This window comes from Mytilus galloprovincialis, chromosome 9 (genome assembly GCF_965363235.1).
Source record: "Mytilus galloprovincialis chromosome 9, xbMytGall1.hap1.1, whole genome shotgun sequence".
NCBI lineage: Eukaryota > Metazoa > Mollusca > Bivalvia > Mytilida > Mytilidae > Mytilus > Mytilus galloprovincialis.
In genome coordinates, this window is record NC_134846.1 from 69,949,567 (window position 1) to 69,963,474 (window position 13,908).

At 32.4% G+C, this 13,908-nt stretch overlaps 1 protein-coding gene across 3 annotated transcripts in view; it reads right to left on the reverse strand.

Moving 5' to 3' along the window:
• Positions 1–13,908, reverse strand: part of LOC143045790 (small G protein signaling modulator 3 homolog) — a 35,896-nt gene that overhangs the window by 10,661 nt on the left and 11,327 nt on the right. For all 3 annotated transcript variants that reach the window (XM_076218544.1, XM_076218543.1, XM_076218545.1), the window contains exons 11-15: positions 13,655–13,783; positions 11,884–12,072; positions 11,310–11,465; positions 10,687–10,850; positions 10,112–10,205 (exon numbers count right to left, since the gene is read on the reverse strand). In XM_076218544.1, coding sequence (XP_076074659.1) covers positions 10,112–10,205; positions 10,687–10,850; positions 11,310–11,465; positions 11,884–12,072; positions 13,655–13,783 — 732 coding nt within the window. The remainder of the gene's footprint in view (positions 1–10,111; positions 10,206–10,686; positions 10,851–11,309; positions 11,466–11,883; positions 12,073–13,654; positions 13,784–13,908) is intronic.

Sequence of the window (13,908 nt, forward strand, 5' to 3'; positions counted from 1 at the left end):
TTATGTGCATATTAAACAGCTTCATGACAAAAATTGTGTTTTGGTGTTAGTGATGTGTTTGTAGATCTTACTTTACTAAACAATCTTGCTGCTAACAATTATCTCTATCTATAATGAACTTGGCCAAGAATGTGACAGTGGAAAATATTTTGTAAAAATTTATAAAAATTGTATAAAATTATGAAAATCGTATAACAAGAGTGCACACGCTGAAATGTCTCGCCTTCTATACTAATCATTGATATTATGTTGATAGTCCTAAGTATAAAGCTTTATTCTAACTGTCTCATAAACTTAACATTAACAAAGATAACTAAACAAAGACCAATGAACCATGAAAATGAGGTCAAGGTCAGATGAACCATGCCAGACAGACATGTACAGCTAACAATGCTTCTATACAACATATATAGTTGACCTATTACTTATAGTTTAAGAAAAATAGACCAAAAAACAAAAACTTAACACTGTGCAATGAACCTTGAAAATGAGGTCACGGTCAAAAGAAACCTGCGCTACTGACATAAAGATCATAAAATATTTCCATACACCAAATATAGTTGACCTATGGCATATAGTATTAGATAAAAAGACCAAAACTCAAAAACTGAACTTTGACCACTGAACCATGAAAATGAGGTCAAGGTCACATGACATCTGCCCGCTAGACATGTACACCTTACAATCATTCCATACAACAAATATAGTAGACCTATTGCATATAGTATGAAAAAAACAGACCAAAACACAAAAATTTAACTATAACCACTGAACCATGAAAATGAGGACAAGGTCACATGACATCTGCCCGCTAGACAGGTACACCTTACAATCATTCCATACAACAAATATAGTAGACCTATTGCATATAGTATGAAAAAACAGACCAAAACACAAAAATTTAACTATAACCACTGAACCATGAAAATGAGGTCAAGGTCACATGACATCTGCCCGCTAGACATGTACACCTTACAATTATTCCATACAACAAATATAGTAGACCTATTGCATATAGTATGAAAAAAAACAGACCAAAACACAAAAATTTAACTATAACCACTGAACCATGAAAATGAGGTCAAGGTCAGATGACACCTGCCAGTTGGACATGTACACCTTACAGTCCTTCCATACACCGAATATACTAGCCCTATTGCTTATAGTATCTGAGATATGGACTTGACCACCAAAACTTAACCTTGTTCACTGATCCATGAAATGAGGTCGAGGTCAAGTGAAAACTGTCTGACAGACATGAGGACCTTGCGAGGTACGCACATATGAAATATAGTTATCCTATTACTTATAATACGAGAGAATTCAACATTACAAAAAATCTGAACTTTTTTTTCAAGTAGTCACTGAACCATGAAAATGAGGTCAAGGACATTTGACATGTGACTGACGGAAACTTCGTAACATGAGGCATCTATATACAAAGTATGAAGCATCCAGGTCTTCCACCTTCTAAAATATAAAGCTATTAAGAAGTTAGCTAACGCCGCCGCCGCCGCCGCCGCCGGATCACTATCCCTATGTCGAGCTTTCTGCAACAAAAGTTGCAGGCTCGACAAAAATGACTATAAAGGGCAATAACTCCTTAAGGGGTCAATTGACCACTTTGGTCATGTTGACTTATTTGTAGCTCTTACTTTGCTGTACATTATTGCTGTTTACAGTTTATCTCTATCTATTATAATATTCAAGATAATAACCAAAAGCTGCAAAATTTTCTTAAAATGACCAATTCAGGGGCAGCAACCCAACAACAAGTCGCCCGATTGGTCTGAAAATTTCAAGGCAGATAGATCTTAACCTAATGAACAATTTTAACCACAGCAGATTTGCTCTTAATGCTTTGGTACTATTTTAAGCCATGTCAGCCATCTTGGTGTGCAGGCGGGGTCATCTGACACATTTTTAAAACTAGATATCCTAATAATGATTGTGGACAAGTTTGGATAAATTTGTCTTCGTAGTTTCAGAGGAGAAGAGTTTTTCAAAAGATAAAAAAAATTTACAAAAAATTGTTAAAAATTGACTATAAAGGGCAATTACTCCTTAAGGGGTCAACTGACCATTTTGGTCATGATGACTTATTTGTAGATCTTACTTTGCTGAACATTATTGCTGTTTACAGTTTATCTCTATCTATAATAATATTCAAGTTAATAAACACCCAGATGCTCCACAAGGCTCAGCTTTATACGACCGCAGAGTTTGAACCCTGAACAGTTGGGGCAAGTATGGACACAACATTCAAGCTGGATTCAGCTCTAAATTTGAATTAAATATTTGACACAGCATAGGTTTCTGACACAGAATGAATGTGGTCTAATAAACTTAAAATTTGTGTTTTGCCTTTGAGCAATTCACTATGCTGTTGAATGTTAATCCTCTCAAAAAAATGTTGGAAGAAATTTTATTTTTATTTATGAAATCTGAAATGAGAAAACCAGACCAAAAATTAAGAATCTACACACACAGTAAGATTCGGCATATCAAAGAACCCCAATTATTCAATTTTTGATGACATCAAACAAAGTTTAATTTTGGACCCTTTGGGCCCTTATTCCTAAACTGTTGGGACCAACACTCCCAAAATCAATCACAACCTTTCTTTTATAGTCATAAACCTTGTGTTTGAATTTCATAGATTTCTATTTACTTTTACTAAAGTTATGGTGCGAAAACCAAGAAAAATGCTTATTTTGGCCCCTTTTTGGCCCCTGATTCCTAAACTCTTGGGATCTCAACTCCCAAAATCAATCCCAAGCTTCCTTTTGTGTTCATAAACCTTGTGTTTAAATTTCATTGAGTCCTATTTACTTATACTTAAGTAATTGTGCAAAAACCAAGAATAATGCTTATTTAAGCCCTTTTTTGGCCCCTAATTCCTAATCAGTTGGAACCAAAACTCCCAAAATCAATCCCAACCTTCCTTTTGAGGTCATAAACCTTGTGTCAAAACTTCATAGATTTCTATTTACTTAAACTAAAGTTATAGTGTGAAAACCAAGAAAATGCTTATTTGGGCCCTTTTTGGCCCCTAATTCCTAAACTGTTGGGACCAAAACTTCCAAAATCAATCCCGACCTTCCTTTTGTGGTCATAAACCTTGTGTTTACATTTCTATTTACTTAAACTAAAGTTATAGTTCGAAAACCAAAAGTATTTGGACGATGACGACGATGACGCTGACGCCAACGTGATACCAATATACAACCAAAAAATTTTCAATTTTTGCGGTCGTATAAAAACGGCAAAATTTTCTTAAAATTACCAATTTAGGGGCAGCAACCCAACAATGGGTTCTCCCATTCATCTGAAAATTTTAGGGCAAATAGATCTTGACATGATAAACAATTTTACCCCCATGTCAGATTTGTTCTAAATGCTTTGGTTTCAGAGATATAAGCCAAAATCTACATTTTACCCCTATGATATATTTTTAGCCATGGCAGCCATCTTGGTTGCTTGGCCAGGTCACCGGACACATATTTTAAAACAAGATACCCCAATGATGATTGTGACCAAGTTTGGTTTAATTTGGCCCAGTAGTTACAGAGGAGAAGATTTTTGTAAAAGTTAACGACGACAGACGGCGACGAAGGACGCCAAGTGATTAGAAAAGTTCACTAGGCCCTACAGGCCAGGTGAGCTAAAAAGCTGATGAAATTACCTTTCATGAGTATACCAGTTGTAAGAGACATAGTATGAACAAGTGAAACTGCGAGCTACTGCTCACTGATGATACCCCCGCCGCAAGTGGATAATATTAATAGTGTAAAAATATGCAAGTGTTCGGTAAACAGGAAGTTGTCGAGTGATGAATCTGAAAACGCATCACACGGTGTAGCTGACTTATATAAATCCTGAAACCAAATTTCAGAAATCCTTGTATTGTAGTTCCTGAGAAAAATGTGACGAAAATTTTCAACTTGGCTATCATGTGTAAAATCAGACAAGTGTTCGGTAAACAGGAAGTTGTCAAGTGATGAATCTGAAAATGCATCACACTGTATGGCTGACATATATAAATGTTGATACCAAATTACAGAAAGGGTGGATGTGTAGTTCCTGAGAAAAATGTGACGAAAGTTTCATGGGACGGACTGACTGACGGACTGATGGACGGACGGACTGACGGACGGACTGACAGACAGAGGTAAAACAGTATACCCCCCCTTTTTTAAAGCGGGGGTATAATAAAAGAATCTTTAGTAAGCAATCTCACATACCTCACACCATACATAGAGTGGAAAAGCTCATAATAACAGATTTTTTCTGTCAACTTTAAGATATTAATCTTTTTGGTTATAATTTCAGGCAGTAATATTGGTGTTACAATATATATTTTATAGAATCTATGACCTTGACCCAGTGACCTGAAAATCAAACGGGATCCTCCTCTAAAATGTATGTAATGCATTCAAAGTCGTACTGTACTCTCATATGGATGTTTGATAGAGCAAATGGAACCCACTCTTCTTTACAAATTTCAGTCTATTTTAGAAGCTTCGACCTAGTCCTTTGATTTATTAACCTTAAAACAAATAGTGATTTTCCTCTCATTGAATGGAACTGTACATAAAAGTATGGTTGCAATCCTATTTGATTAGTATCTGGAAATTCATTTTTATGCACAAATGTTTATTATTGGCAATTATTACCTCCTACTTAGATTAAGTGACCTCATAATAAAGAGGAATTTTACTCTTATAGCAAAGTGACTATATAGCCAAGTAATATTGCATTGTCTTATGTAGTATTTGATTAAGCATCTAAAACCACTTTTCATAAAATTCTGCTAAAATTTCAGACTATTTTTTAGTAACAACGATCTTGACCTAAGACAAAGTGGCCTCAATATCACTAAGGATCTTCCTCTCATTATACATGACAACATACTTGAGTATGGTTGCAATCCAGTAAAAAATATTAAAGCTAACATCTTAAAGGAATACTACTGACCAACTGACAGAGTGACCAACATAATTGTATGCATACCCCTTTGATACTTTGTAGCATTGGGTATAATTACATATAACAGAATGGAATATGTAAGAAAAGACAAGCAGACCCATTTTGGTATCAAATAAAATCAACCCATGATTTTTATTTGAAATCAAATCTAAACTCATTTGACAACAACAATCAAGTTTCTTTATTCAATCTCTGAGGGTACAGTAATGCAAACATACTTATTTAATAAAGATGTTCAAATTTTTACAAGAGTCATAGTGAATATGCAATAAAGTGATTGAAAATTATCCAAAAACTTTTGAATTCAGTCCCACAATTGTATACCAGGATGGAACCAGATTTCACTAATGATCACTTTTGATCTTCAGAGATTCGATTTATTGGATTGTACTGTAAATTGTCAATGAGAAAGTATTTAAAATAATTATGTTCTTGTAGAAATTGGCAGATCTCTATTTTAAAGAAATTGGCAGAAATCTTTTAAATAGGAATTGGCAGAAATCTTCTTTATAGAAATTGGCAGAACTTTTAATTGAAACTTTCAGAAGTAATAGTGCTGCATAGCACATGCAAGCATGTTTAACCTCTCCAGATTTGCACAATGTCAATGTCTAATGCATTGAAAGTAATTACAGTTTGACAGGTTTTTTTTCAACTTTTCTCTGTTCGGTATATGTATCTGTTGGATCTTAGGATTCATGTTATCCCACCTACCAGGTTGTTTGTTTCTACATTTTTCAGTGATTAAAACTAATCACCATTTTTTTGAGAATCAATGCATTTGAATGGGGGCATATATTTGTAGCCCACTCCCCTTTTCCTGGGTTGAAACCCCCTTTTAAAAATGGCTAGATCCATGAAAAGAAATGAATATTTTTACACTGCAATGTAGTGAATGTGACCCTTGTGTTTAATCAAATGTTGAGGTCATTCACTGATTTATTAATTATAATGGCATTATAATCTATTAGTATTTGTACTTATATTGAGAATGATAACCTATCTATCCTTTAATACTCGTACTATAAATATGAATTGTACTTTTGTAATATAAACTTACAGTACAGATTATAATTTCCAGAAATCTATTACTGACAAACTTAGTGTTGGACTTTTGATATGAAAAGTTTATATAAACATGAATAACAAAAGCCTAGGACCATATAAAACTTCAAAAACAGTTAGTCTAAGGTCAACCATGCTTAATGGAACTAAAAGCTAGAAATAAAGGATATTGGCACTACAATAACTTCTATTTTAAATAATCATTCAAAATTAACAATTTTGGAAAAAATGGTTATGAAAATTGAAACAAGATCTAGATCTCATTCATTACAAAACAGGGTAATATCTTAAGAACCTTAGGTGAGAAGGGTCCTGTACTTCTCAATATATAAGACTTACAGTGTGACCTGTTTGCTTACCAAGATTCAAGATTTCAAGATTTTGTTGTACACTAAGGCAGTTTATTTTCAGATATAACTGAATGATTGATTGGTGTTTAACACTACTTTCAGCACTTTTGTGCTTTTTATGGTTGTCAGTTAGAACGGTTGCCAGAGAAGTAGGAAAACGGCAATTTTAGAACGGTTGCCTGAGAAGTAGGAAAACGGCAATTCCTAGCTGATTCTCTCTGTCCAGGTGGAGGGGTCATAGAAAAAAATTGACAGTCTAATAGTTAAAAGAAAAATTACAAAAAAAGGACACCTCTAAATAATGGACATCAAGGGGAATATCTTTGTGGTAAACAATACTTAAATCTATAGTACAGCAGTCCACTATCTAGATTATATCATTATTACTCGTAGTAAAATGTGATTTAAATATAAAATGGTATTCAAGCAGGTATTTACTTATTTTTGTGGTCAGTTGACCCTTTGTTAACAATAACAATTCTTTTGAAATACCCCTGTTTTGACATTTAAACCTATATGACCCTGATTTATATCTGTTGTTTATCGTTTAGTTATTTGTAACATATTAACAATTATCTTAGAATAAATAATGCTATTGTCACATGCTGATACAGTATCAGGTCATTATAAACAATTTCTCCTACTTTTAACATGTCATTTATCAGATGATCCGTTATGTAAGCAGAGATAATCATTTAATGATAATAATAATCAGGTTTGGCATTATCATATACCTTATTACATGTGGACTGATAATCTAAAACTCTCTCTCTCTCTCTCAGATGATCTGTTATGTAAGCAAAAATAATGATAGAATCAGGTGTGGCATTATCATATACCTTATTAGTACATGTCAACTGATAATTCAAAATTCTAAGATATAATTCAACTTTTAAAAAATGTACCTTAGAGAGAAAGTCAACATTGGTATGTAAAATAGGATAGTTTGACCTATTTTGAATTCTAATTATTTTGTTTGAGTAATCCAGTGACATATCCAAGGAGAGGTGGATCCTGGGGGTAGGAGTACCGCCCGTTTTTGGGACCATCAATGTATTTGAATGGGGAAATATGGTTGGAATCCCATTTTGAAAATGGTTGGATTCGCCCCTGTAAACTGATGAGACCAAAAGCAATATTTTTTACAGATCATTATTTTTATCTTATAAAAACATTAATACTAATTAAGCAAATTGTTTATTTGACATATCTTCCAATAAAAATTCAAGATCAATTCCAAACAATAATAGGTATGATATACACAACAAGATCATGGAAATAGTTTTGTTTCTTGCCTACTTTCTTTCTCTCTCTCTCTCTCTCTTTCTCTCTTTATTTTGGGTGATAAAGGAAGTTTCTAAAAAGTTTGGCACATTATTTCTAACTATGGAGCTCAAAATTTTTATAATCCTCATAACTTATTACCTCATCATCATGCACTGTGTATGAATTTACAATCTGCAGTATTATGATCTAAACTTATATCCAATATCCACTTCCATCAAAATTCAAAAAGACAAGGACTAAAATTCCTTGTGATTAGATGATCTCAATCAAAACCAAATATGCAAGTCTTTCAGTTGATATTCATTTATACATGTATCCTAGCTTGAATGACTTAATGAAAATGTGTTTGTCTTCCATTTGAGAGTTGTATGTGTTGTCTGAATTCTACAAATAGTATAAGCAGAAAAGGTTAAGTCCATGTTTTGGTATGGTAATCTTGAAAATCATTCAGATCAAACTTAAATAAAAATTGCACAACTAAAGTCCTGTAGAAAATTAATACAAAAGTTTGGTTGAACTCTGTGACTGTCAAACAACTTTCAAGGACTTGTGGATTAACAAACACTGATTATATAGAAATTGGGAAGTCCATGTTTGTATGAAAAATCACTTGAATGAAAAATCAACATAGCTGATGTACAACTTCATGCTTTGAAGAAAAATTTGTGCAAGTTTGATTGAATTCTGAAAAGTTTTAGGGATTCTTGAATTAACAAACTGGTATAAACTGGCCGAGTCTGAGTTTTAGTATGAGAAACCAAAACTGAATCTAAGCAGAAATTGATGTGGAATCATTTAAAATCACATAGATTATATATTTAAATAGTAGATGCTCATTGCACATTTGTTTAAATCTACTTCTTTGTAGTCATGTTCAATATAAGAAAATGAGAACACTAATTATCTGCTGTTTTCTTGAGATTTTAATAAGTAGGAATGACAACACATTAAAATAATCAAAATTGGCAAAAGTGACAAAAATAATACTTAAAACAAAAGACTTCTTTCGTGCTCTAAGATCAACTCTGACTTAACATTGCCATTTTTAAAGATTGCCTTTGACTATAACCTTAGTGCATAGTTAAATTAAAAAAAAAAAAAAAATAAAAAAAAATAACTTTTACAGTATACATGAACCAAGGCAGACAACTCTTGGGAAATTGACAAGGTTTTTTCTATACTTTTCTTTTTCAGTATGACAAATAATCATTGATGCATATCTTTCATATTCAAGCCAAGAACAATTAACAATAAATAAAAAAGAAGGTTCTGCAAGTAGATCTGAAAAAACAAGAATGTGTCCAAAGTACACGGATGCCCCACTCACACTATCATTTTCCATGTTCAATGGAGCATGAAATTGGATAAAAAATATAATTAGGCATTAAAATTAGAAAGATAATATCATAGGGAACATGTGTACTAAGTTTCAAGTTGATTGGACTTCAACTTCATCAAAAACTACCTTGACCAAAAACTTTAACCTGAAACATGCACTTTCATTTTCTATGTTCAGTGGACCGTGAAATTGGGGTCAAAAGTTTAATTTGGCTTTAAAATTAGAAAGATCATATCATAAGGAACATGTGTACTAAGTTTCAAGTTGATTGGACTTCAACTTCATCAAAAACTACCTTGACCAAAAACTTTAACCTGAAAAACTTTAACCTGAAACATGCACTTTCATTTTCTATGTTCAGTGGACCGTGAAATTGGGGTCAAAAGTTTAATTTGGCTTTAAAATTAGAAAGATCATATCATAAGGAACATGTGTACTAAGTTTCAAGTTGATTGGACTTCAACTTCATCAAAAACTACCTTGACCAAAAACTTTAACCTGAAAAACTTTAACCTGAAACATGCACTTTCATTTTCTATGTTCAGTGGACCGTGAAATTGGGGTCAAAAGTTTAATTTGGCTTTAAAATTAGAAAGATCATATCATAGGGAACATGTGTACCAAGTTTGAAGTCGATTGGACTTCAACTTCATCAAAAACTACCTCGACCAAAAACTTTAACCTGAAGCGGGACAGACGGACGAACGAACGGACGAACGGACGCACAGACCAGAAAACATAATGCCCCTATGTGGGGCATAAAAAAGATATTTGGAAATGGGCAGAAAGTTTACCTTGTGACACGCCACCTATAACCCTCTAAAGATTTGTAGAAATGGTTCTAAACCATGAAAAAAGCATGGCACTACAATGTATCACTAAAGAAAGCAAAGAACTCAATCTCTCCCATGGACCAAATCTAACTATATTGTCAAACATCCCTCCCTATTAAACAAATGCACACTTGCATTGGTTTATCTAATACAAAAGGAGTCCAAGGTAGAAATTAAAAAAGTCAACACTTGTCCCTTCAAAACAAATTCACAACATAAATTACTACATTTTCCAAACGATTACTCACCTCCTCTAAGAAGAGCCATGGATGGCAAGTAGAACCAAGTAAGTTAGATCTCTTTAATCCATGGTCAAATACCTGCTTCAGTGCTGGACACAAACTACAAAAATATTCATAACATGATTACAAGTTGAAAATTTATCATCTTATGTCAATTGACCAATGGAAACAAGTTTACCATACTCTTTACTACTACCTTCAAGCTTCATGTTTCCAATAAAGCCCTTTTTGGAATTTGAATTACCGGTAAGTTTAATGAGTTGACATTCTACACTGTTTTGATAGTGGTGAGTAACTACAGAGAAGCTCAAATAATTTTAAGCACAACAGAGTTATTTCCCTTCTTTTAAAGAAATAAAAACAGTCCTGGTGAATGAAAGCATCAATTCCTGACTAATGTATAGTTATTTTATTTGTTGACCTTAAATAATAATCTACATATTCATACAATTTTGATGGTAATTTTTTTTGGTCATTTCTTTAAAATCGCAATAAGTTCTGAATTTTCAGTATCTATGTTATTTATGATGTGACATTTGATTTTTACTTAGCATGACAGCTATTTTATACTTTACACTTACCTTCCTCTGACTAGATCTGTTATTGTTTCCGTTACACTGTCGTCCCCTGCTGAAGAATAGTGTTTACTCCTCTCGTCTAAAACTTCCACAAACTTGGCAGGAAACCATCCACGGAGTCCATTCAATTCTCCTACCCAACAATGTTCATCTTTCTGAGATATTATCTGTAATAAAATGTCAATTACATTATCGTTTCAATAATACATAACAACTGTAAATTTTCCAACTTGCCTAGTCGCCAATATTTACAAAATGTTTTTACAGAGGTTAGAGGAATTTTTTGTTACAGCTTATACCATATCTGTAATCAGGAATCTGTCTCTAAATTTTAATTTGAATCAATATATTGGAAAGTATATTTTATTCTTAGTTATGGTGGAGAATAATTAGCTTCTTTATCCCTTGCAAATTAGCATTTCTGAACTACTAACAATATGTTTGTCTTGCAATATATTTTTTTTTTAAACTTTTAAAACAAGAAGGAAATGTTTTACACTTCTACCAAAGTATTTTTAAAAAGCTTTTTAAATAATTATACATGTAATTTAGAAACCAAGTATTTTTTTTCTTAATATGCATATGTTTGCATTAATAATTATTCACTTTTAACAAATCTTACTTACTGTGATTATATCATTCTTTCTAAATCCTAACTCATCATCATCATGTCTTTCAAAGTCTAACAATGCTTTAGCTCTCCTTCGTTTATTTCTTGCCACATTAACATAATTCTCTAGATCCTTGGCATGACTCTCCATTGTATAGTCAGCTATCAGGTTCTAACAAAATTACAATGTGTCATTAAAATTCAGTAAATATAATTAAGTATTATTTTTTATTCTTTCATGAACTACCATTTGATCATCACACTATTTCTAATATAGTATTCCATGGTAACTTCCCATGTTTTTATTATTTTTAGAATTAAGGAACTTAAAGTGTCCTGCTATTTGTAGTATAACTTCTCTTTGGTAACTTTCCACTTTATTATTTTTTAATCAAGGAACTAAAAGTGCTCACTATAACTTATATAACTTTTCTTTGGTAAATTATCACTTGATTGATTTTAGGATCAAAGGACTGAAAGTTACCATAGTTTGTTATAGAGCTACACTTTAACAAATTAAAATTGTATTAAGGATCAAGGTACTTGAACAGTATCACTTTTTGTCACAAAGCTTCTCTTCAGTTACTCACCACTTTATTGTTTTTGGGATCAAGCGACTGGAAGTGTCTTGCTATTTGCAGTATAGCTTCTCTAAGATCTACAAGTAACTCTGTCTGCTTAATATTCTTGGCTTTTCCAAAATCATCATCTTCTTGATCACCCCATAGTAATGTTGACACTAAAGACCGTGACCTCCTCAAATGCCTTTTATTCAATTGCTATAAAAATGAGAAAAAGTATGTCATTTCAATATCTTTCATAAAATATCAAATATAGAAAAATATTTTCATTCTTCAATTCAACTTTAGAAAAGAGATCAAAAACATTACAATAATTTCAATATTAACCAAATTGATGTATATAAATAAATCAAGATCGTAATAAGATTTCCTGATTATTTAATGATAAACAAAAAATAGGAAATATGGGTGGCCTGAAATGTCCAAATGAGACAGAAACCCAGACAATTTTTTTTTCATTTGGACAAGGACTACTTTTTTGCTAGACAAAAAACTTGCCCTATTACCTTGTAACACTATTTCTCTTCAAAACTTACACAAGACTAATTTTTTCAAACAAAACGATCACTTAAAATAAGTATATAATTTAACATGGGTTACTGAAATCTAGAAGAAAAACAAGAATGTACATGAATGCCCCATCCGCACTATCATTTTCTATGTTCAGTGGACCGTGAAAATGGGATAAAATCTCTAATTTGGCAATACAATTAGAAAGATCATATCAGAAGGATCATATCAGAAGGATCATATCAGAAGGAACATGTGTAGTAAGTTTCAAGTTGATTGGACTTCAACTTCTTCAAAAACTACCTCAACCAAAAACTCTAACCTACCTCGACCAAAAACTATAACCTGAAGTGGGACGAAGGGACGGACAGACGAACGAACAGATAGACGCACAGACCAGAAAACATAATGCCCTGAAATGGGGCATAAAAAAGATCATGAAATATATATGGTTATATTACTGGTTAAACAGACAAAATTGCAAGCTGGGATTATTAAAACCCACTTTATAAGGCCAACAAATAAACCACAGAATAATCATTGGTGAGACTGCAAAACAATACTGCAGGTTAAGATCCTATGGACTCTGCCACTTACAGTCTGACAGCTTTTAAAACAGACAAATAATTCGGCCTGTAAATAGTAAGGATCTATTTATAGGTAATGAATAACTTGAGTATAAATTACAAAATGCAATTTGATAAAAACTCATTTTACCATATCTATTCAAATATTTCTGAAATTCAAATGTCTGCCACATTTTAAATGCTTGCTATATTTATAGATTATTGTTGGTCATCTCAAAGATATTGCTTTTTTCAATTGAGCCGGTACAGCGAAAGTGAGAAAAGCAATCGGGTTGAGATAACTAATGATAATCTGTTTATCGCTTTTTTTCCAATGACGACACATGCTCCGTTAGTTTTTAGCAATAATCTTTTCTTTCGTATCACTATATTATGCTGAGAAAGGAAATTATTAGTCAGTAAGATCAAGAGAAATTTTGTAAAATAGGAATAAAATATTTGTTCAAACCATCACTGAAGCATAAACAAGGTCATATATCTTTTTGTTATACATGTACAATTTTGTGACATTATATCTGAATATACATTATGGTAAAATTTATACAGATATCTCATCTACTTCTATAATACACCTTATATGTGAACAAACAATCTTGTATACAATGAAACAGATAGAGGTTACTTATAATATAATTAGCACTGTCCAATAAGTGACTAATTAAAAATCAAATTAAAACCCTCACCTGTTTTGGTAAATTATTTGATTGGGGGCTAACAATAGCACCTTGGTCAGCCATTAAGTAAGCTAAATGTTTTCTTCTATGAGATTCTATCACAACATCCGTCAAAGACCCACTGATTCTGAAGGCAATCTGTAAAATTACAATCAAATGAAATATTTCTTACTATCATGAATAATGCAAATTAAATTATAATAAACGGTGAATGTGTCCAAATTCAAACTTGATCTGTATTTTGTGGTAATAAGCATTGTGTA